Source organism: Amblyraja radiata, chromosome 13 (genome assembly GCF_010909765.2).
Source record: "Amblyraja radiata isolate CabotCenter1 chromosome 13, sAmbRad1.1.pri, whole genome shotgun sequence".
NCBI lineage: Eukaryota > Metazoa > Chordata > Chondrichthyes > Rajiformes > Rajidae > Amblyraja > Amblyraja radiata.
Window position 1 is genome coordinate 42,533,597 of NC_045968.1, and position 20,785 is coordinate 42,554,381.

A 20,785-nucleotide genomic window follows, 5' to 3' on the forward strand; every position below is an offset into this window, starting at 1 on the left:
AGGATGGAGTCGAGGTATGTGGAATTAATTTGGTGGGCCATTACCAAGCAGCAACAATGGGTCTGCCAGGACAGTTCTGTTTGTGGATTTTGGGGAGAAGATAAAATCAGGCCATGTGGGGCTGGGAAACAATAAGGTTGGAGGCTTTAGAGGGCAGAGAGCAGGAAGTGGTGGTGCTAGAGATTAAGGCCTGGTGCTTGGCTGTGGAGTCATGGTCCAAGGATAAGTAGGAGGAGGTGTCTGAGAGTTGTTGCCTGGCCTCAGTAGGGTAGCGATCAGCATGCCAGACTACCACATCACCTCCATTGTGAGCGGGTTTGATTATCAAGTTGGGGTTGCTGCAGAGTGAGCGGAGGGCTGTATGTTCAGGAGGGGTGAGGTTAGAGTAGGTAAGGGGAGTGGAAATTTGAGGCAGTTGGAAATGAAAAGGTCTAAAGAGGGTAGAGGACCATTCGGGGGAGTACAAGAGGAGGGGGTCCATTGTATCTCATTAATTGTAACCCTTAATATTTTAGGAATTGCAATAAAACATCCTTTCCTATTTCTGCTTCTTACCAGCTTTCAACAGATGAAGGAAATGTCATCGGAAACCCCACCAGGACTAGAACCACTTCTGCAGGTTGTACAGACACTTACTTATCTATTGCTCATTTTAATTTTACCAGTGGTACCAAAGGGTGATATTTTAATGACCTTCCATTGTACAATGCTCCTCAATTTTCTTCAATAGTATTGGAAATGGTAATTAACCTGAAACATTATTTCTGCTTCACTCTCCACCAATCCCGGTTTCCTCCCACATTCCAGAGATGTACAGGTTTGTAGATTAATTGGCTTCGGCAAAAATCGTCGCTAGTGTGTAGGATAGTGCTAGTGTATGGGAATCGCTGGTCAGCGCAGACTTGATGGACTGAATGGCCTGTTTCCACACATTATCTCAAAACTAACACAATGAGACAACAATAAATACAGTATACAATAAACAATATGTTAGCAGCCGTCCATCTGCGCTAGATGATCAAACAGCTTTGACATTGTCCTGCTTGGAGAGGGAAATGTTTCATCTGTGGTTGCTTTCCCTGCTGTGACTGAATAGGCCTATCCTTGACAGGCAGACCCTCCTACACCTTCCACAGGTGAAGTTGTCTCCAACAGTTGGATTGGGGAGTGCGCTGCTGCTGCCATTGATCATCTTGGGGCATTGGGCCCCATGGCCTCCAGGGTCTTGAATCATATGCTGTCGTGGGTAATCCAATAACTGATCAGTTATCCGTAAGTACATAACTAATATCAGTTATAGCTCGATATCTAGCGCTCCAAATACATGCAGATTTGTCTGTTAATTGGCTTGGTATTAAATGTAAATTTCCCCCAGTGTGTGTAGGATAGCGTTAGTGTGCAGGGATCGCTGGTCGGTGCGGACACTGTGGTCCTAAGGCAGTATAAGGCAGTGGTTCTGTAAAACCCATTTGGTAGTGAGGAGATCATTGCCTGTAATGGAACTGGTAATGTCCACTACTTTCTGCACCTTTATTTTCGGGCATTTGAGATAGTGAACGTGTTGCAACCAGTCAGTGCCCCATATATGTGGAAGACTGACAAAAGTATTCAGTGACATGCTAAATCTCCTCAAACTTTGGAGTTGATGATAATGTGGGAAGAATAGGCTATAGGTAGTATTATTGGAGGGATTATACGGCTCTATACAATGGCATGGATGCAATGTGTTGAAAGGCCTCCTTCTATTAGAAAACAGATACAAACAAAGGACACAAAATGTAACTCTTATTCTCCAAATCAAATGTTTAAACTCAATATTTGAGTATTAGGTACCTTAATTGTTCAAGAGATTGTTACATGGCCCTAATCCACTACTGGCAGGAGTTCAGGAAGACCATTGAACCATTGAACCATTGGATTCCTATTGATGGAGGATTTTATCCATTGCCTTTAATGGATTTAGTGTGTAGAAATGAGCGATATAAAACACCACAGACCAAAAAAGTTCAAAGTTTACAATTGTTAAATTCCTTTCCTGAAAGATTTCAAATCATGTACAGTTTGTGTCCGGTGTGAAAAGAATAATTAAACTGCTGTTTTACAGATGGACAAGATTATGATATTTCAGAAGATGGAACCCATAGAAGGTAAGTGGCTCTGAGGCATGGTGGCGCAGTGGTAGAGTTGCTGCTTTATGGCACCAGAGACCTGGGTTCGATCCTGACCTCGGGTGCTGTCGGCTCAGAATTTTTACTTTCTCCCTGTGACCACATGGTTTTTACCCGGGTGTTCTGGTTTCCTCCCACATTCCAAAGACATGCAGGTTTGTAGGTTAATTGGCCTCTGTAAATTGCCCCTAGTATGTAGGATGTGAAAGTGGGATAACACCGATGATGGAAATTGCCCCCAGTGTGTGTAGTGGACATGTGATCGCTGGTCGGCGCAGACTCGGTGGGCTGAAGAACCTATTTTCATGCTGTATCTCTAAACTAAACGAAACCTATAAAGATCCACAAAGGGTGGAATTATTGTTGTAGTCCAATCCCTTTCTCAGCTTTTTCTATTCCTCTTAATGGCATCATGTCTCATCTGATTCCAGTTGCACAGAGGGATGGATTTGCACATTTAGGTGTTGTGATGGGTGGCAGGGCACAATGGAGCAGTGGTAGAGTTGTTACCTTACTGCGCCAGAGAACCGGGTTCGATCCTGCCTATGGGTGCTGCCCTCTGACCACATGGGTTTCCCCCGGCTGTTCCGGTTTCCTCCCACACTCCATAGGCATACAGGTTGGTAGGTTAATTGGCTTTGGTACGAATTGGTAAAATGACCCTGGTGTGTAGGATAGTGCTAGTGTATGGGGTAATCACTGGCCAGCATGGACTCGATGGGCCAAAAGTCCTGTTTCCGCACAGTATCTCTGAAACTAAACTAAACTAAACTTATTCATGTTATTGCTGTGAAAAGTAGTGTTTCCAAACAAGATCTTTATTCATCTCCACACCCTGAAATGATGGTGTGCGTGGACACAAATGCATAGACTGTGCCAAGCAACTGTTTAACCCCAATCATGTGTGGGGTTATGACTGATGAAACAAACTCTACTCAACAGTGAGTGAGAAATCATTGGCACATCTATTGTGGAGCAAATAATGAATGAGCCATTCACCGCTCATTAACTGTTGAACAGTGATTGGTATTTTCATTGTGTCGGAGTGAAAAATTCACACCAGTTTTCTCCTGTGCCATAGTTTGCATCTACTAACTTTGAAGTCTCTGTGATAGCATTCCATAAATTCCATGCAGGAGGGGCTGAAATAATAACTAGCTAGTAACGTCACGTCAAGAACCCTTTTCCGCTTGGGTAGATTACAACCCAGTGGTACGAACTTTAAAACCTCTAATTTTAGGTAAACTCTAACCAACAACCCCCCCCCCCCCCCCCATCCCCCTCATCCTGCCCACCACCCTTCCCCCCGCAAACAGATTCCTTAAAGCATTGTATGTGTCGTTATATATTTCAGTCATACTTGGGATTGAGACCGTCAACAAGTATGAGGTTAAGAACAATCTTAATCAGCAGATCTACTATGCCCTTGAGAAGAGTAACATATGCTGCAGAGTGTGCTGTGGAAGTAGCCGAGCAATGAAAATCCGCATTATTGACAATACGGACACTGAAGTAATGTGCCTCATACGGTCTCTCAGATGTCAAACCTGCTGGTGTCCCTGCTGCTTGCAGGAGGTAAGTGATTAACTGAAAGGGTTTGTATGGTCGGTCTATCTTTTGTACATTCCACTCCACATGTTAGAATGGACCATTCATTTCCTTTATTCACAGGCACACTCCAACCCATTCCATCTGCAGCCTGATCAGATTTCTTTATCATTGTCACTTCTAGCCAGCACTGGTTAAAACCTCACTCTGAACACAAGATGGATAACCACTGCCTCTCAGAGTGGGGATATAGTGATACTTTATTGGGAAAGCAATATGTCAGATGAAGCATTATTCATTCAAGCGATGATGGTATTTAATCGTCCTTTCCTGCTTGTTCTTGTGAAGGAAATGGGGGCTGCCATCTGGAACCATTCTGAGCATTGCAGGTCAAGATTCAAGCGTGTTTTATTGTCATATGTCCCAAACAATTATTTTTTTATTTGCAGCAGCATAACAGAATATTTAAATATAGTACTCCGACTTTGTATATATATAGTAGATTCCTCTCGGTCATGACTGACCATGGGTGATGCATCCTGGTCGGATGCAAGCCTGGGCGATGTCCAACAGGCTGTTGCCCATGCAGCACATCCCCCCTCTCCATGTCACTGATTGATCCAAAGGAACAACAGGGCTGTTACTGTTTGGCACCAGCGCCGTTGCAGGAGCTGCCAGAGCGAGGTTGTAGACAACGACAAACTGCCTTAGGGACTCTGACTCCGGATTTTCTTGAGGTTTACTCCTGGAGCCTGTTCCATGACTGGATATGGTCACAAGGCAGTGGAGGTTTAAATCAGAGTTTTCTCTCTCCTAGATGGACTGCATTCCCAGGCTGACGAGCCCCATCTGCCCATATATATAATCATCATATACTTACTAAAAGTCTGATTTTGTACATGTGTATATGTGTGTGTGTGTATATGTGTGTGTATATGTGGTTGTATTTACATCTTCGCAAAACACTGCACGGTAACGATTACATTTTTACATATTCCGATTGACATTTTTCCCCTCGAGGCAGAGAGCACCTTCACTGAACATTTTATGCTTTATCACTCCTTATTCTCGACATTACTGATTAAAAGTCTAAAAAAGTCAAAAGACTAAATTAAAACGACCAGCTTCAACTCATGACATCACAATGGCTCGGCTAGCAGTGTTCAGCCTCACTGAAGATTTCATTTTTCAATTCAATTCAACTTTAATGTCATTGCACAAATACTGAGTATGGGTACAACGAAATGCAGTTTTGCGTCAGTCCGTAGTAGTGCAATATAGAAATTTAAAAAAAAAAAGGATACAGAATAATAAAAAATACAGAATAATTAAACAATGGGGACGGAGGGACCGGAGGAATCTATCGGCGGGACTCCGAGTTCAGCAAAGCGACGGTATGATTGTAGAAGCTGTTCCTCATCCTACTGGTACGAGACCTGAGGCTCCTGTACCGCCTCCCTGATGGGAGGAGGGCAAACAGTCCATGGTTGGGGTGGGAGGGGTCTTTAATGATCTTCCCAGCTCGTTTCAGACACCGTTTTCGGTGGAGGGCATCCATGGCAGGGAGCGGGGCACCGATGATGTGCTGCGCGGTTTTCACCACCCGTTGTAGTGCCTTCCTGTCCGCAACAGTGCAGCTGCTGTACCATACCGTGAAGCAGGCGGTCAGGATGCTCTCGATGGTACACCTGTAGAAGTTGGTCAGGATCTGGGGGGACAGGTGGGCTTTCTTGAGCCTCCTCAGGAAGTAAAGGCGCTGCTGTGCCTTTTTGATCAGCTTGGAGGTGTTGAGGGACCAGGACAAATCCTCCGAGATGTGTACCCCGAGGAATTTGTAGCTGGAGACGCGCTCCACCTCAGTCCCGTTTATGTGGAGGGGGGTATGTCTGCCCCCTCTGACCTTCCTGAAGTCGACAATGTTCCTTCGCCTTCTTGGAGTTGAGGACGAGGTTATTATTGGCACACCAGGTTGTCAGGTGCTGGACCTCCTCTCGGTAGGCTGACTCATCGTTGTCACTGATCAGTCCTACCACCGTGGTGTCGTCAGTAAACTTAATGATGGCGTTGGATCCGTACTTAGGGATGCAGTCGTGGGTGAAGAGGGAGTAGAGGAGAGGGCTGAGCACACAGCCCTGTGGCACGCCGGTGTTCAGTGTTATAGTGGTGGAGGTGAGGTTTTTGACCCTAACAGACTGTGGTCTGTTGGTGAGGAAATCCAGTGTCCAGTTGCAGAGGGAGGTGGAGATGCCAAGTCCGCTGAGTTTGGTGATCAAGCTGGCGGGGATGACAGTGTTGAAAGCGGAGCTGAAATCAATGAACAGCAACCTGATGTAGGAGTTGTTGTTGTCCAGGTGGGTCAAGGCAGAGTGTAGGGCCGCCGATATGGCGTCCTCTGTAGACCTGTTGGCCCGGTAGGCAAACTGATGGGGGTCCAGTGTGGGGGGGAGGCTGGCTTTGAGGTGAGCCAAGATCAGCCGCTCAAAGCACTTTGCAATGACAGGGGTGAGTGCCACTGGGCGGAAATCGTTGAGGCTCCCTGTGGCTGACTGTTTGGGCACTGGCACAATGGTTGATGTCTTGAGGCAAGTGGGGACAACACCCTGGGCCAGTGAGTGATTGAAAATGTCGGTAAAGACTTGGGATAGTTGTCCAGCACATGCCCTAAGCACCCGGCCAGGGATGCCATCGGGGCCGGCAGCTTTGCGCTCATTCACCTTGCTCAGTGCATCTTGTACAGCAGAGGTGGAGAGACTGAGGGGTTGTTCATTTGTGGGTGGAGCAACTTTGATGGCTGGGGTTTTGTTATCTCGGTCAAAGCGAGCATAGAAATGGTTTAGCTCGTCAGGAAGGGTGGCGTTGTCTGGGGGAGGGGTGTTAACTTTCTGGTAATCGGCAAGGGATTTGATTCCTTGCCACATGCGCCTGGGGTCAGAGTTGTTATGGAAGTGCTCCTCAATCCGCCGTTTGTGATTGAGTTTGGCATTCCTAATTCCCATTTTCAGATTGGCCCTGGATGAGCTGTATCCCTCAGCGTCGCCAGATCTGAAAGCGGCATCGCGAGCCTTCAGTAGGAGTCTGACCTCCCTGCTCATCCACGGCTTCTGGTTAGGGAAGGTCTTTCATCCTATATTTCATCCTATATTTGACACGTCATTCGCAATTAAAGATTTAAAAATGCCAACTTTCACAAGATTTTTACATATTCTAATTCACATTATTCCCTTCTAGACAGAGATAACCTTCACTGAACATTTTATGCTTTATTTCTCGACTTATTACTGATTAAAGTTTAAAAAATTCAAAAGACTTTAAATTTTAAATGACCAGCTTCAACTGATGATGTCACAATGGCTCGGCTAGCAGTGATCAGCTGCAATGAAGATTTCATCCTATATTTCACGTTATTCGCGATTAAAGCTTTAAAAATGCCAACTTTCACAAGATCTTTAATGTTAAAATCATGGACTGGAATGGACTGGGAAGTGTTCATCTCTTTTTGCAGTCTTTTTCGCTCCTGAGCGTTCAAGTTGCCAAACCATGCCATGATGCAACCAGTCAATATGCTCTCTACTGTACACTTGTTGGAATTCCAGAGAGGACACTCTGACAAGTGGTTTTATTTCAATTGAGTGATTTTTTGGGTCTCTTCAGAAGGCAAATGGGTGTGGAGTCAGGTGTAGGTGAGAAATCCAGGTTTCCACCCCTACAGGACGGCAGTGAACCAGATGGGTCTTTACAATGACTGACTATAATGTCAGAATTCTAATTTGAATTTATCACAATCTGCCATGGTGAGATTTGAACCCAAGTGTCTAGGACTTTGCCCTGGTATCTAGATTATTAATCAGATGATAATGCCACTGCCCCATTTCTTAGTATAAGTTCATTTTTCAGTATAGAACATGGTATATATATATATATATATATATATTACAGTGCCTTAATATATGCCTTACAGTGCCAGAGACCCAGGTTCTATCCTGATTACAGGTGCTGCCTGTACAGAGTATGTACATTCTCCCTGTGATCTGCATGGGTTTTCCCTGGGAGGTCTAGTTTTCTGCCACACTCCAAAGACGTGCAGGATTGGAGGCAAATTAGCATGATAACATTATAAATTGTTCTTAATGTGTGTAGGAGAGTGTTAATGTGTGGGGATTGCTGGTCTGCATGGACTTGGTGGGCCAAAGGGCTTATTTGCATGCTGTATCTCTGAACTAAACTGAATTAAACTAAACTAAACATAGAACAGCACTGCACAAGAACAGGCTCCTCAATCAACAATGCCTGTGCCAAGCATGATGCCAAAACCAACTCTTATCTGCCTCCATTCCCTGCATGTCCATGTGCCTATCCAAACATCTCTTAAACACCACTATCGTATCCACCACAACAATCATCCCTAGCAGCGCAATCCAGGCACTCACCACTCTCAGTGTAAAACAACTTTCCAGCACATCTCCTTTAAATTTTGCTCCTCTCACCTTAAAGCTTCGCCCTCGAGTATTTGATTTTTCCTTCTTGGGAAAATGGTTCTGACTGTCTACCTTATCCATGCTTCTCCTAGTTGTATATATTTCTGTCAGGTCTCCCTGGTTACCCTTTTTTTTTTAATGTTGTTTTAAAAAACTTTGGGACTTTCAATGATCTGACCTGTAGAAAGCATTTGGCCCTTCTAAACATCATTACTGCTTCACCTTCAATATGTCTGCAGTCCCTAAGCCATCACTGAAGGGGATATGTTGCTGTTCACTTATGACCAGGTCTCGGTAATGTAGCTGTGTTCAGAAAACCAAATCATTTACTCTAGAGACAGTTGCTCTCCTGAGTTGAGTTTAGTTTATTGTCACACTGGTACCGATTCCTATCACTGGTCCGCAGTTTCCATAAATGGTGATATGTTTCATTTACAGATGGAAGTGCAAGCTCCACCCGGTCAACCAATAGGATACGTTATCCAAAGATGGAACGCATGTATGCCAAGGTTTTCTATTCAAAATAAAAGCAGGCATACTGTCCTGAGGATATGTGGTCCTTGTTGTCAATCTGGCTGCTGTAAGTCTGTACATTTTAAGGTACGTCTTTCTAGAATTCTAAGTGACGCAAGTGAAGTAACACATTGATAAAGATGATTCTTTGATTTAGGATTATGTTTAGGTTTAGTTTTAGAGCTTATGTTTATCATTGTTGTGTGTACTACTGATTAAATTACATTAAAACCTTTGTTTTTGCATGCTTTCCAATCAGATTACATTATATTATACACAAATACAATCAAGTCAAACTGAAGCACAATAATAGAGCAGCGGAGAAGATGTAGTTCAAATATAGTTCTCGGCATTGTAGCGCTTCAGTTCCATAGACAAAGTCCAATGTCAGCAACAGGGCGAGGTGAATCTGACCATATCCTATCTTATGATAGGACCTTTCAGTAGCCTGAAAACAGAGGAGAAGAAACTGTTCCTGATGCCCCTGTCCCACTTAGGAAACCTGAACGGAAACCTCTGGAGACTTTGCGCCCCACCCAAGGTTTCCGTGCGGTTCCCGGAGATTCCCGGAGGTTTTTGTCAGTCTCCCTAATGGTCGAAAGTGGTTTCCGCTTCTTCTAAGTTCCGGGGATTATTTCAAAAAATTTTAAACCGGCCGCGACTAAAAATAGGTTGCCGGTTTAAAAATCGGTAATTTTTTAGTCGAAGCCGGTTGCGATGTTAGTTGAAGGTGGTTGCCGGAGGTTGCAGGTAGTGGAAGGTAAGACTCTCTGGGTAGGTTTTCTCTGGGTGCTCTGGTTTTCTCCCACACTACAAAGACGTATCGCTTTGTAGGTTGATTGACTTCAGTAAAATTGTAAATTGCCCCGAGTGCGTGTGGGATAGTGTTAGTGTGCGGGGATTGTTTGTCAGTGCGGATTTGATGGACTGAAGGGCCTGTTTCCACGCTGTATCTCTAAACTAAATTAAACTAATTTGTCTTGATTGAAACTCCATCTGCCATTTTTTCAGGCTATCTCACCAACACAGCAAACATTTCTCTGCAGGCTGAAACTACGTTCCACCCTATCAACTACTCCACAAATCTTCTTCTCATCTGAGAACTACTGTAACTGATCATGCCTCCCACATCCAAATCACTTACGTACACTATAAACAAGTGGTTGCAGCATTTTCTGTACTCCAACATTGAAGACACTTCAAAAGTAGTTAATTACCTGCAAAGCACATTGAGACACCACAGGGGTATGAAAGATGGGTTGTCAATTGTGGTCTTACCATTTTTCCGTTTCTGCAAATCAACAAATTGATGAACATGCATAAAATATGAAATAAAAACCCTCAGAATGTTACAAAAATAATTATCTTTCTGCCTGCCCCTAAGAATGAGTCTGTCACACTCATCCACTCTTCAAATAAACAATATTTATATTTATATTGTATTATATTTTCAAAATGTTCATTCTTCTGAGCTTTTTGGGCAGCCTTTTTTTTGTTTTCATCACTCTTTGTGTAAAATAACTTGCCTTCGAGTGAACATGCATCTTCCATCTTCTAAGCTAGTATTACCTGGTATAAACTGCTGATTTATGTGATAATAAATGTCCTTTGTATCCTTGTAAACTGCTGATTAAGTGCGCTCATGGCAACACTGTTTCATCAGCATGTTGCATAAATGTAGTAGAAAACTCTCTGCAGGTATTTAAGGGTAACTATATTTGGCAAGTAAATAGCAGATAGTAACCAAGGACAAAAAAGACATGAAACCAAAAATCACTCACATACTTGGCAGTTTATCTTACCCTTTTCCCAACACAAAAGTACTTCTGAATAAGCAAGGTGAGAATGAGTAATGACACCTTATATCCATGGGGGTGATATCTATTACACAGCTTTTAATTCTTCACATTTGATGCACAAGGAAACTCTCAACTTTCTCAGTTATATCCAATTTTCTTTCAAGAGTTGGACTTGAATCTGCATTCAGCACTTATTCAAGATCGGGCCAGTTCTCGATATGACAAGAACTTTTCTTCATTTTCATTCTACTTGCCATTTATTTTTCAACTTCCTGCTCCTGCACAGATCCTAAATCTTGAAAGGTCGTGAGATGCTTGGCTATTTACAAGGAAAGCTTACTGCCCGCCTATTACAATTTTTCCAAAGATGGGTCCCAACCCAAAATATTGCCTACCATGCCCTCCAGAGATTCCGCCTGATCGGCTGGGTTACTCCAGCACATTGTATCTTTTTTTGTAAACCAGCATCTGCAGTTCCTTGCTTCTACCTCCTCCCGGGAGTACTGCCATGAAGGCCTTACAATGAAATGGGAGGTAAGACATTCTCATTGAAGTCATGCTTTGATCTCTAATAACTGAGGTTGCCTGAAGTTAGCCATTACCCCATCTCTTCAAGACAAACTACCAATGAGCCACTGGTTAATTCCTCATACTTAGGCACTCCTCTATGCACCTGGCCCTTATCATATTCCATTCAATACTCCCCTGAATAATATGTTATACCTTCTGACTCACTGGTATAATGTGATCACTGTGCCAAAGGCTCATTCCCCTCAGGCAGATGAACAATGTATCTTTCTCATTGTGAAACCCTGTTGTGGGCTTATTCACCTCAGCATGGCAGGCAGCATCACTAGAGAGAAGGAATGGGTGATGTTTGTTCCTTCATACAGGTTTGGAGGTTTATTGGCCCATGTAAATTGTTGTTGGGATGTAGGATCAAACTCATGTACTGGTTATCATTGGTCGGTGTGGACTCTGTAGACTGTCGGGCCTGCTTCCATGCTGCCTCACTAAACTAAAAAAACATGCTGTCACCTTTACTTCCTCACAACACGAAGGAAATTCAACATGCCTCCAATTACACGTTGTCGGTGCCCTTTATGGGGCAAATATTGCATACCTTGGGTATGCATGCAAAGAATTTCACTATGGCTTATCACATGCGACAATAAAGTATTCATTCATTCATTCATTCACTCATTCATTCATTCATTCACCTACCAATTTCTACAGAAGCAACATAGAAAGCATCCTATTCGGATTGGTTACATTTTGTAATGCAATTGTTCCACCCAAGACCAATGGAGTCTGCAGCGAGTTGTGAATGCACCCAGTCCATCATGCAAACTGGCCTCCCACCCCACCCCACCCCACGACACCATCTGTACTTCACGCTGCCTGGGGGAAGAAACCAACATAATCAGGAACCATTCGCTCCCTGGTCATTCTCTCCTCTCCCCTTCACCATTAGGCAGAAGATACAAAAGCTTATCAGCTGCTGTTACCAAACTCACCAAATAGACCTCTCATAAGCTAAGGATGTGTTCCATATCTCCAAATCTGTCTCGTTGTGGCCCCTGCACTTTTTCTTATCTGCACTTTCGCTGTAGCAGTAAACAATATTCTGCACTCGGTTTCCTTTCTTGTCCGCACCATGTAGGCTCATATGTGATAACGCCTAAATTCATCGAGAGGTTGAGCTCAAATTTAAGGGGGGGTGGGGGGGGGGCTTCTCTAGCTATCAATGGGCCCACCAGGGCACCACCCAGCCTGAGTTCAGTTGTGGCCTGCCCTGATTGTTTAGTTTAGTTTAGAGATGCAGGGTGGAAAGTTGCCCTTTTGGCCCACCCAAGTCCATGCCGACCAATGATCACACCATATACCAGTTCTATCCTATACACAAGGGACAATTTACAGAAGCCATTAACCTACAAACCTGCACGTTTTTTGGAATGTGGGGGGGAAACCGGAAGACACCCGGAGGAAACCCACGCAGTCACAGGGAGAACGTGCAAACATACAGACAGCACCTGTAGTCAGGATCAAACCTGGGTCTCTGGCACTGTAAGTTCCAGAGACCCAGCAACTCTACCACTGTACCTCTGTGCTGCCCCCTTTATTCAGATTGATCCTGGTCCTTTTTACATCCAGCTCTGCACAACCCTCCCCCCCCCCCCCCCCTCCTCCAACCCCATACTTTCAGTCTGAAGATGCCACATCACCTATCCTTTTTTCTTCAGAGATGCTGCCTGATCCATGGAGTTACTCCAGCATTTTTTGTCTATATTGTGAGGCTTGTGCCTGGTAACTGGGCTCACACTGATGGTGATTTTCTACTGTTGTTTGTTCTATCATTTTATTGCAGATAAAAACCCTGAATAAAAAGGAAGTAATAGGAAACATTGCAAAGAATTGGAGTGGAGTATTGGTTGAAACTTTTACAGATGCTGATAACTTTGAAGTCACCTTTCCGATGCAGTTGGACGTTAATATTAAAGCAACCCTGATGGGGGCCACCTTTTTAATTGTAAGTATAAAGATATATGGGTAACATACAAAGGGCAAAGGATATGCAGTCCAACTTTAAATATAGAACAGGGATTAAGATACAAAGGAAGATCACCGCTGAATAACATGAAATCCTCAAAATCCTTTCAAGCTCACAATATTGAGAGAAAATATGTTGGCATTCAAATTATTTCTGTTTTAAATTAAGGAATATATATAGTTTTTTTAACTAATATTAACATTAAAATACTACATAGCCTTTCTCAATGGCGGCATGGTGGCGCAGCTGATAGAGCTGTGCCTCACAGCGCCAGGGACCCAGGTTCGAACCCGACCTCAGCTGATGTCTGTGTGGAGTTTGCACGTTCTCCCTGTGACCGTGTGGGTTTCCACTGGGCACACCAGTTTGCTCCCACATCATAATGACGTGCGGATTTGTAAGGTTAATTGGCTACTGTAAAATCTGTCCCTAATGTGCAGGGAGTGGATGAGAAAATGGGATGACAGAGAACTTGTGTGAAGAGGTGAGTGATGGTCAGTGTGGACTCAGTGGACTGAAGGGCTTGTTTCCATGCTGTATCTCTAAAATTAAAAGTCAAATTGAGCAATAGTTTCATTCAAAGGAGGAATGTAAGAAATGATCCCGTACAATTCTCAAATATCAAATACTTTATTGTAAACTGATCCTCTTCGAACTGATCACAACAGGAAGAAGGTAAGGCCTTTGAGAAGATAGATTAATGAAATAGGATTGTTCGGAGGAGAAATGAAAGAAGTTGCACAACACTTGAGGGGTGGACACACAGCACGGTGAACTGGGAATTATATTCCAGCAGGAGCCAGTGGGGCTACGGACCCCTAGGAATTTTATCCCAACTGTCAGTAACTGTCGAGCACGTGGAACCTTAGGGGCTGTAAAACAATGTCAGCAACATCCCACCAGGCATTGATAAGCTCAGCACTGCGGAAGCCACAGAAATGATATCCTGGCATGTCTCAGTAAACTCAACAGCAAGTTAATATTTTTTGAAGAGGTAGCCAAGAGGATCGATGAGGGCAGGTGTGGTGAAAGTAATCTATGTGGATTTTAATAAATTCCTGCATGGTAATCTGGAATGATATATTGCATTGACTGATTGTGGGGAGGGCGGAGGGAAAGCTAGGGGAAAGGGGGGGCAAGAAAAACTGTCACTGGTAATAGATGAACACAGGGGAAGGGAGTGTCAGATGGGCAGATGGTTAGAGCAAAGATGGAAAAAAGGTGGGAGACAAAAGGATTGAAGAGTTGAGAAATGTGAAGCGTGAGTCGGGGAATGGGAGAAACCGTGTGAGTCCAGGTGGGAGGTCCAGAATAGATGGAGGCAAGGGTTAGTGGGAAGAAGGACAATAGGAAGTGGAGGAAGGGGGAGGGGTTGTTAGAAATTGTTAGAGGTTATCTAAAATTGACACAAATTGAATTCTCCAATTTTAGATAACTTCTCACAACCCCGCTCCTCCCTTTCTGTCACTCCCCACTTTCTTTTCTCCTGTTTTCACGACGTAGCTCTAAAGTCTAAAGATTGTATCTTCATCCACCTAATATCCAGAAGTTCCTCCTTGGACATCTTTGGCCCCCAGCCCTCACTTTCTGATGAACATTGTGCAATGCCTGCTTTGTTGACAAATGTTTTAGCCATTCTTCCTGCTATGTGATATAGCTCTTAACATTTTTTGGCATTGATTGCATTGTATAGCAGATGTTTCCTTCAGTCTAACAGTAACTATGCTCCTGAAGTGAGGTGATGAATGGCATTTAAAAAATTGCAAGTCTTTTTCTTTCTTTTATTAATGCAAGTTCTTTAACTTTGCAGGATTTTATGTATTTTGAAAACTGAATGGATGGGAAGTTGCTGATTGGAAAATGTAGATAGGAAACAATGATGATTAAGTAAGAAAGCACACTAGCACCGCACACAACCTTATCTGCATTAAACCTCAGTAACTGTGGTACAATTGCAAACAAAAATTCTGTTGACTCTGTTTAAATTTACAGATATTTACATTGCAAAGTTATTTCCAGATTTATTCCCCACTAAGGAGCCTGTCTTTCCTGGAGGATCTTATTGGTTGAAAAATAATTTGTTTGGTTATGATGCTGATTAAGGTAAAGTGCGATCACTTAATATTGAGCTGGGGAGGCGGGGAAGGACTAGAGAAAGGAAGGGTGGAGAGAGAGGAGCTTGTGTGTGAAAGGTCTGAGCAATATGAGTAAGGTGAATGTAATGTATATCATTTAACGTTCACAGGCAAAATACCTTGATATTACATCTACAGACAGCAACTCGATTTTAAAATAAAATTAGAAAACACTGAACATACTCCATGTCAGTCAGTGGTTAAAGGGAGATTTGATAGAAATATATAAAATTATGAGGCGTCGATAGGGTAGACAGTCCAAACCTTTTTCCCAAGTGGAAACGTCCAACTCTAGATGGAATGGCCAAAAGGTGAGAGGGGGAAAGTTTAAGGGTAAGTTTTGTATAGACAGTAGTGGGGGCCTGGAATGCATTGTCTGGGGTGAGGGTGTTGGTGCAATATGAAAGTGACGTTTAAGAGGCTTTTAGATAGGCACGCGGAAATGGAGGGAACAGAGGAATATGGATCATATATAGGCAGACAGAAACATAGAACAAAGGAACATAGAAAATAGATGCAGGCATAGGCCATTTGCCCTTCGAACCAGCAACGCCATTCTATACGATCATGCTGATCATCCAAAATCATTACCCCATTCCTGCTTTTTCCCCATATCCCTTGATTCCGTTAGCCCAAAGAGCTATATCTAACTCTCTGTTGAAAACATCCAGAATTGGCCTCCACTGCCTTCTGTGGCAGAGAATTCTACAGATCCACAACTCTCTGGGTGAAATAGTTTTTCCTCACATCAGTCCTTAATGGCCTCCTCTTATTCTTAAACTGTGACCCCTGGTTCTGGACTCCGCCAACATGGGGAACATATTTCCTGCATCTAGCCTGTGCAATCACTTAAGAATTTTATGTTAATGAGATCAGTTTAACAAGGCATCATGTTAGGCAAAGTGTTCTATGATCTATGTAATAGGTTACATGAAGAGACTCAAAGGATGAGTCTCAGGGAGCAAAATTGTAATGGCAGCACCAGTGTCAACATTTGCTGTCTGAAAGAAAAATGGATGTAGCAGTCCTGATCTGAATTTCTTGAACTTAATCCAGAGCTCAGTGAATGTGTTCTTGCTGAATTCTGCAAAATTCTATTTTAAACTTGTTTTTTGACCTGGATTCTGAAATCAACAGATTGAAAGTTTTTTTCACATTTGTGTCCCATGTTATTGCCAAACTTTTTAAAGTTGAGACGTTGCTGTGCAGTTGCCGATCAATGTTTACTTTTCCCGAGTGGAACTTCATCTTGTGTTGGACTGAGTGCAGCTGCAGGCAAAGACGTCTCTTAATTGGCAGACTTCCTTGGTTTTGGGCTCCAAGTAATCAGTCAGTGGAATGTGTTCAAACACTTTACTTTCATCTCTTGGTTTAAATTCTCATCGGACCAATATTTTGAAGGTCGTCACCCCGTGAGGTACATTCATGGACTATTTCCAGATAGTTCAATGCCAACCACACAGAAGGGCCTTAATCAGTAATAACATGAGCACTAATTTAGATTTCAGCCAAAAGATTATTGAATTGGCTGGCAGAAAAAATACAGGTTATTTTTGGTTTTGAGGCAGAAGTCCATCGATAGAGTCATGAGGGAACATACCCCAGTTGCTGGCTGTTCTGCACAGTTGCAAGTACCTGATGCTCAATTGGGAGTAAGAAATGGGACTTGTTACTCTTCAGAGTGATCCTTAATGGGTATCAAAGACAACCCAATAATTTTTCGGACAAAAGATTTAGGTCAGGCATGTCAATAAATTGCAGGGGAACAAAGAAAACGTGGGAAAAAAATATTTGCAAGGATAAAAAGCAGTAGCTTAAACAATTCTATAATTATGTTATTTTAACATCTGGTGTGGGGTATGAACATTGACTATCATGTGGAGGATCGAACGGGCAGCACTGGCTAGGTAGGCTACTGTCATTCTCAGAGCCTGAGGTACACACTTGTGTGGGAGGAAGGAGCCTCTGAGACCAGGAAGAGAGCCAGCAACACGTACCTGCTCATAATCAAAAACATTCACCTGATCAATATCTGCAGGCTAAAAGCAACATGTGATTTTTTTTTAATGACTGAATCTCATGGAGTAGCTCCAACTATTTCAATGGTACAGTTATAATTCCTGCAAAAACAAGTGCCAACTCTGCTTACCATGTTCCGATGCAATTGAATTACTGGTGGATTCATTTTATCCTAATGGGGCTTTTTCACGGGGCGAGTTGACGCAAGATGTCACCAGAGTGAAGTGGTCGTGGTCCAGCACGAGTCTCGCACGATATAACGGGGGGTAGATAAAGAGTTCCCACGGTACTCGGCATTTCTGTTATTTGTGCGAGTGACTTGTCCGTCTCCCGAGCTTTCGCGTTAAATCTTGAATGAACATCGTGAACTACACGTGACACAAATTATGTAACTTTTTTTTTCACACACTATAAATATCCTCCCTTGGTTGAATTGGCTCATTTGGAGACATATTTTACTGTGTATGTGGGAGACACAGATGGACTGAGCACAGTACCTCGGTCTTACTGTGTGTGGGAGAGGGGGAGAAAGAGACGTACACTCACAGAGGCAGAGTCTCTCAGCCTGTGTAAGAGGGAGGGAGAGAGAGAGAGAGAGGCACACACAAGGTGGATGTGAAATCTCACCTGCCTGTTTCAGTGACAGACACACGCCGCCAGTAAATGAAGACACCCCCATCTGTCTCCCCCTCCTCTCCCTCGACTCCCCCACCTTTCCCTCCCAACTCCAGTCCCGTCCCGACCCCCTGGGAAACTGAATAGAGCAACAATATAGATATAGAAACTGAAACAATATAGAAACTGAATAGAGCAACATGGCAAAAACATCTCTGACACGCTTTACCCCCTTTCTTTGAGATTTTCTGGGAGCCATCTCTGCAAGTGTTCCTGTTAAAAAGATTATCCAACAATGACAATTAGGTGGGACGTCCTCGAAGGACACATGTTCCCTTGTCGATATTGAGACCACCTTTTTTACTCACCTTCTGTCCCCTCTGTCCAGCTTCCGGGTTTACCGTTCGCAGGAGTTCCCACGCGCTATATCTCTAAAATCTGAAGTTAGGTAATGTCTAAAGGAACTGCAGACGCTGGTTAATGCTGGTTAATACGCACAGAAGGACACAAAATGTTGGTGTAACTCAGCAGGTAAGTCAGATCTGGGAAGAAAAACATAAAAAGCTGGAATAAGTCAGCGGGTCAGGCAGCATCTCTGGAGAAAAAGAATAGGTGGCGATTCGAATCGGAACCCTTCTTCAGACAGCCTAATCGGAATTGAGTCTGAAGATGTGTCTCGTCCCGAAACATCAGCTATTTTTCTCCAGAGATGCTGCTTGACTCGCTGAGTTACTCCAGCTTTTTGTGTCTGTCTTCGGTTTAAACCAGCATGTGCAGTTCACTCCTTACACGGATCTCTATACAACATTGATTGGTAGCGTTCCGGACCCTGCTTCGGAAAGGCATCGATCGCTAGTCGGCGAGGACTCCGACCTGTATCTCTCAAAGAAGTACATGTGAAAAATTTCTCACGGACCATAAAAATGCGTAACCTTTCAGTAAAGTCCCTTTTAAAGTCCCTTTTAAAGATTATAGTTATTTTCTTGAATCTCATTAACATAACTCATGAATAAGTTGATGTCCATATGCGGATGCAAATCTTTATTTTTATTTATTTTTTAAATTCAATCCCACAGAAGACAATTTTTACTCACCTTCTGTCCCCTCTGTCCAGCTTCCGGGTTCACCGTTCGCAGGAGTTCCCACGGAACCCGCAAGAGTTATTACGGATATCGCACTGGCCACTACGTCCATATAATGTTGCAATGCTCAACCACAAGTGTACAAGTCACTCTTGGAGAAATTCAAACTTTCTTGAATTTTCTCCCGAGTGACCAAGATACACGATTACCTGCCGTTAGCGCTACGGTGGTCCACGGTGGTCCACGAATGCCGTACTGTTACCGCACGAGGTTCCCACGATGTTAAACTCTGGTTAACTCTTGCGTCAAGTCGCCCCGTGAAAAGGCCGCTTTAATCCAACACTGCTGTAATAAAGCCAGATTGGTATGTTAGGTGGTTTTATTTCATTACAAATCACTGCTCTGAATAATTTGAATGGTCCTAACGGTACATTAAGAACGACCCCACTGATGTAACTTACTGTCTTAAAAGGGAATACTGAGTTTACTGTAGTACCTGTGTTTGTCGGAGAAACTAAAATAAACTAGGATTCCACTTGATATTATTTATTATTGATTTTGAAACGTTCCCCACTCAAACTGGGAATGATTGGGTTAATCGGGAATGGTTAGGTCAGCATATGATGAGCGTTTGACGACACTGGGCCTGTACTCGCTGGAGTTTAGAAGGATGAGGGGGGACCTAATTGAAACTTACTGAATAGTGAAAGGCCTGGATAGAGTGAATGTGGAGAGGATGCTTCCACTAGTCGGAGAGTCTAGGACCAGATGGTACATCCTCAGAACAAGAGGACATACCAGTAGAAGGAGATGAGGAGGAATTTCTATCGTCAGAGGGTGGTAAATCTGTGAAATTCATTGCCACACATGGCAATGGAGGCCAAATCATTGGGTATTTTTAAATCAGAGATTGACAGAGCTCTTGATTAGCAAGGGTGTCAAATGTTGCGGGGAGAATGCTGGCGAATAGGGTTGAGAGGGAAAGATAGATCACTCATGATCTAACGGCGGAGGAGGCTCGATGGGCCAAATAACTTAACTCTTCGCCAATGAACTTCTGAATATAAATAAATGGAAATATGCCCAACAATACTGGACATTCTTCCATTGGACTGATTGTGCAGTTGCAGGCAAAATTGTCTTTTTAATTGGAAGACTAACTTGTGTTGGGTACCAAGCAAGCAGTCAGTGGAGTGTGTTACAGCACTGCCCTCTCATCTCTTGGTGTGAATTCTCATCGGACCAATGTTTGGAGGTTATCGTCCCATGAGGCAATTTAATCAACTACTTCCATATAGGTCAATGCCGACAGCACAGAAGGAACTTAATCAGTAACAATATGAGAATGGCGTTAGGTTTCAGCCAAAAGGTTTATTGAATTTGCTGTCAGAAGAAATATAGATTTTTGTTGGTTTTCATTTGCAGTTGAAGTGCATTAGTATAGTCATGCTGAGTGAGTTTAGTCCAGCCACTGGATTGTTCCACACGTGGTTAGAACTGCCTCTCGCATAAGAAATGGGATTTGTTGCTCCCTAAAATAGTCCTCTACTGCAGTGATTCCCAACCTAGGGCCATATGGCCCCAAAGAGGCCATGGCAAATTTCAGGGGGGCCACAGGTTCAATGAACACTTTTATTCTGCTAATAATGTCAGGGGGGCCACAGAAAAATTAAAGAGCCCAAGGGGGCCATGAACTAAAAAAGGTTGGGAACCACTGCTCTACTGCACCTTAGAGACACAAGGAAATTCTGATGCTGGTTTCCAAGAAAAACAAAGTACTGGAGTAACTCAGCAGGTCAGGCAGCGTCTCTGGAGAACATGGACAGATGATGATTCGGGTCAGGACCTTCAACAGACTCCTTCTTCAGGCCAGGAAGAGA

At 43.4% G+C, this 20,785-nt stretch overlaps 1 protein-coding gene across 1 annotated transcript; it reads left to right on the forward strand.

Moving 5' to 3' along the window:
• Positions 1-576: 576 nt before the first annotated feature.
• LOC116979495 (phospholipid scramblase 1-like) lies at positions 577-11,830 on the forward strand. The gene is made up of 5 exons (XM_033031005.1): positions 577-619; positions 2,105-2,147; positions 3,523-3,743; positions 8,630-8,791; positions 11,804-11,830. Exons 1-5 carry the CDS (start codon positions 578-580, stop codon positions 11,828-11,830), a joined length of 495 nt encoding a protein of 164 aa, XP_032886896.1. The 5' UTR covers position 577.
• Positions 11,831-20,785: the final 8,955 nt, after the last annotated feature.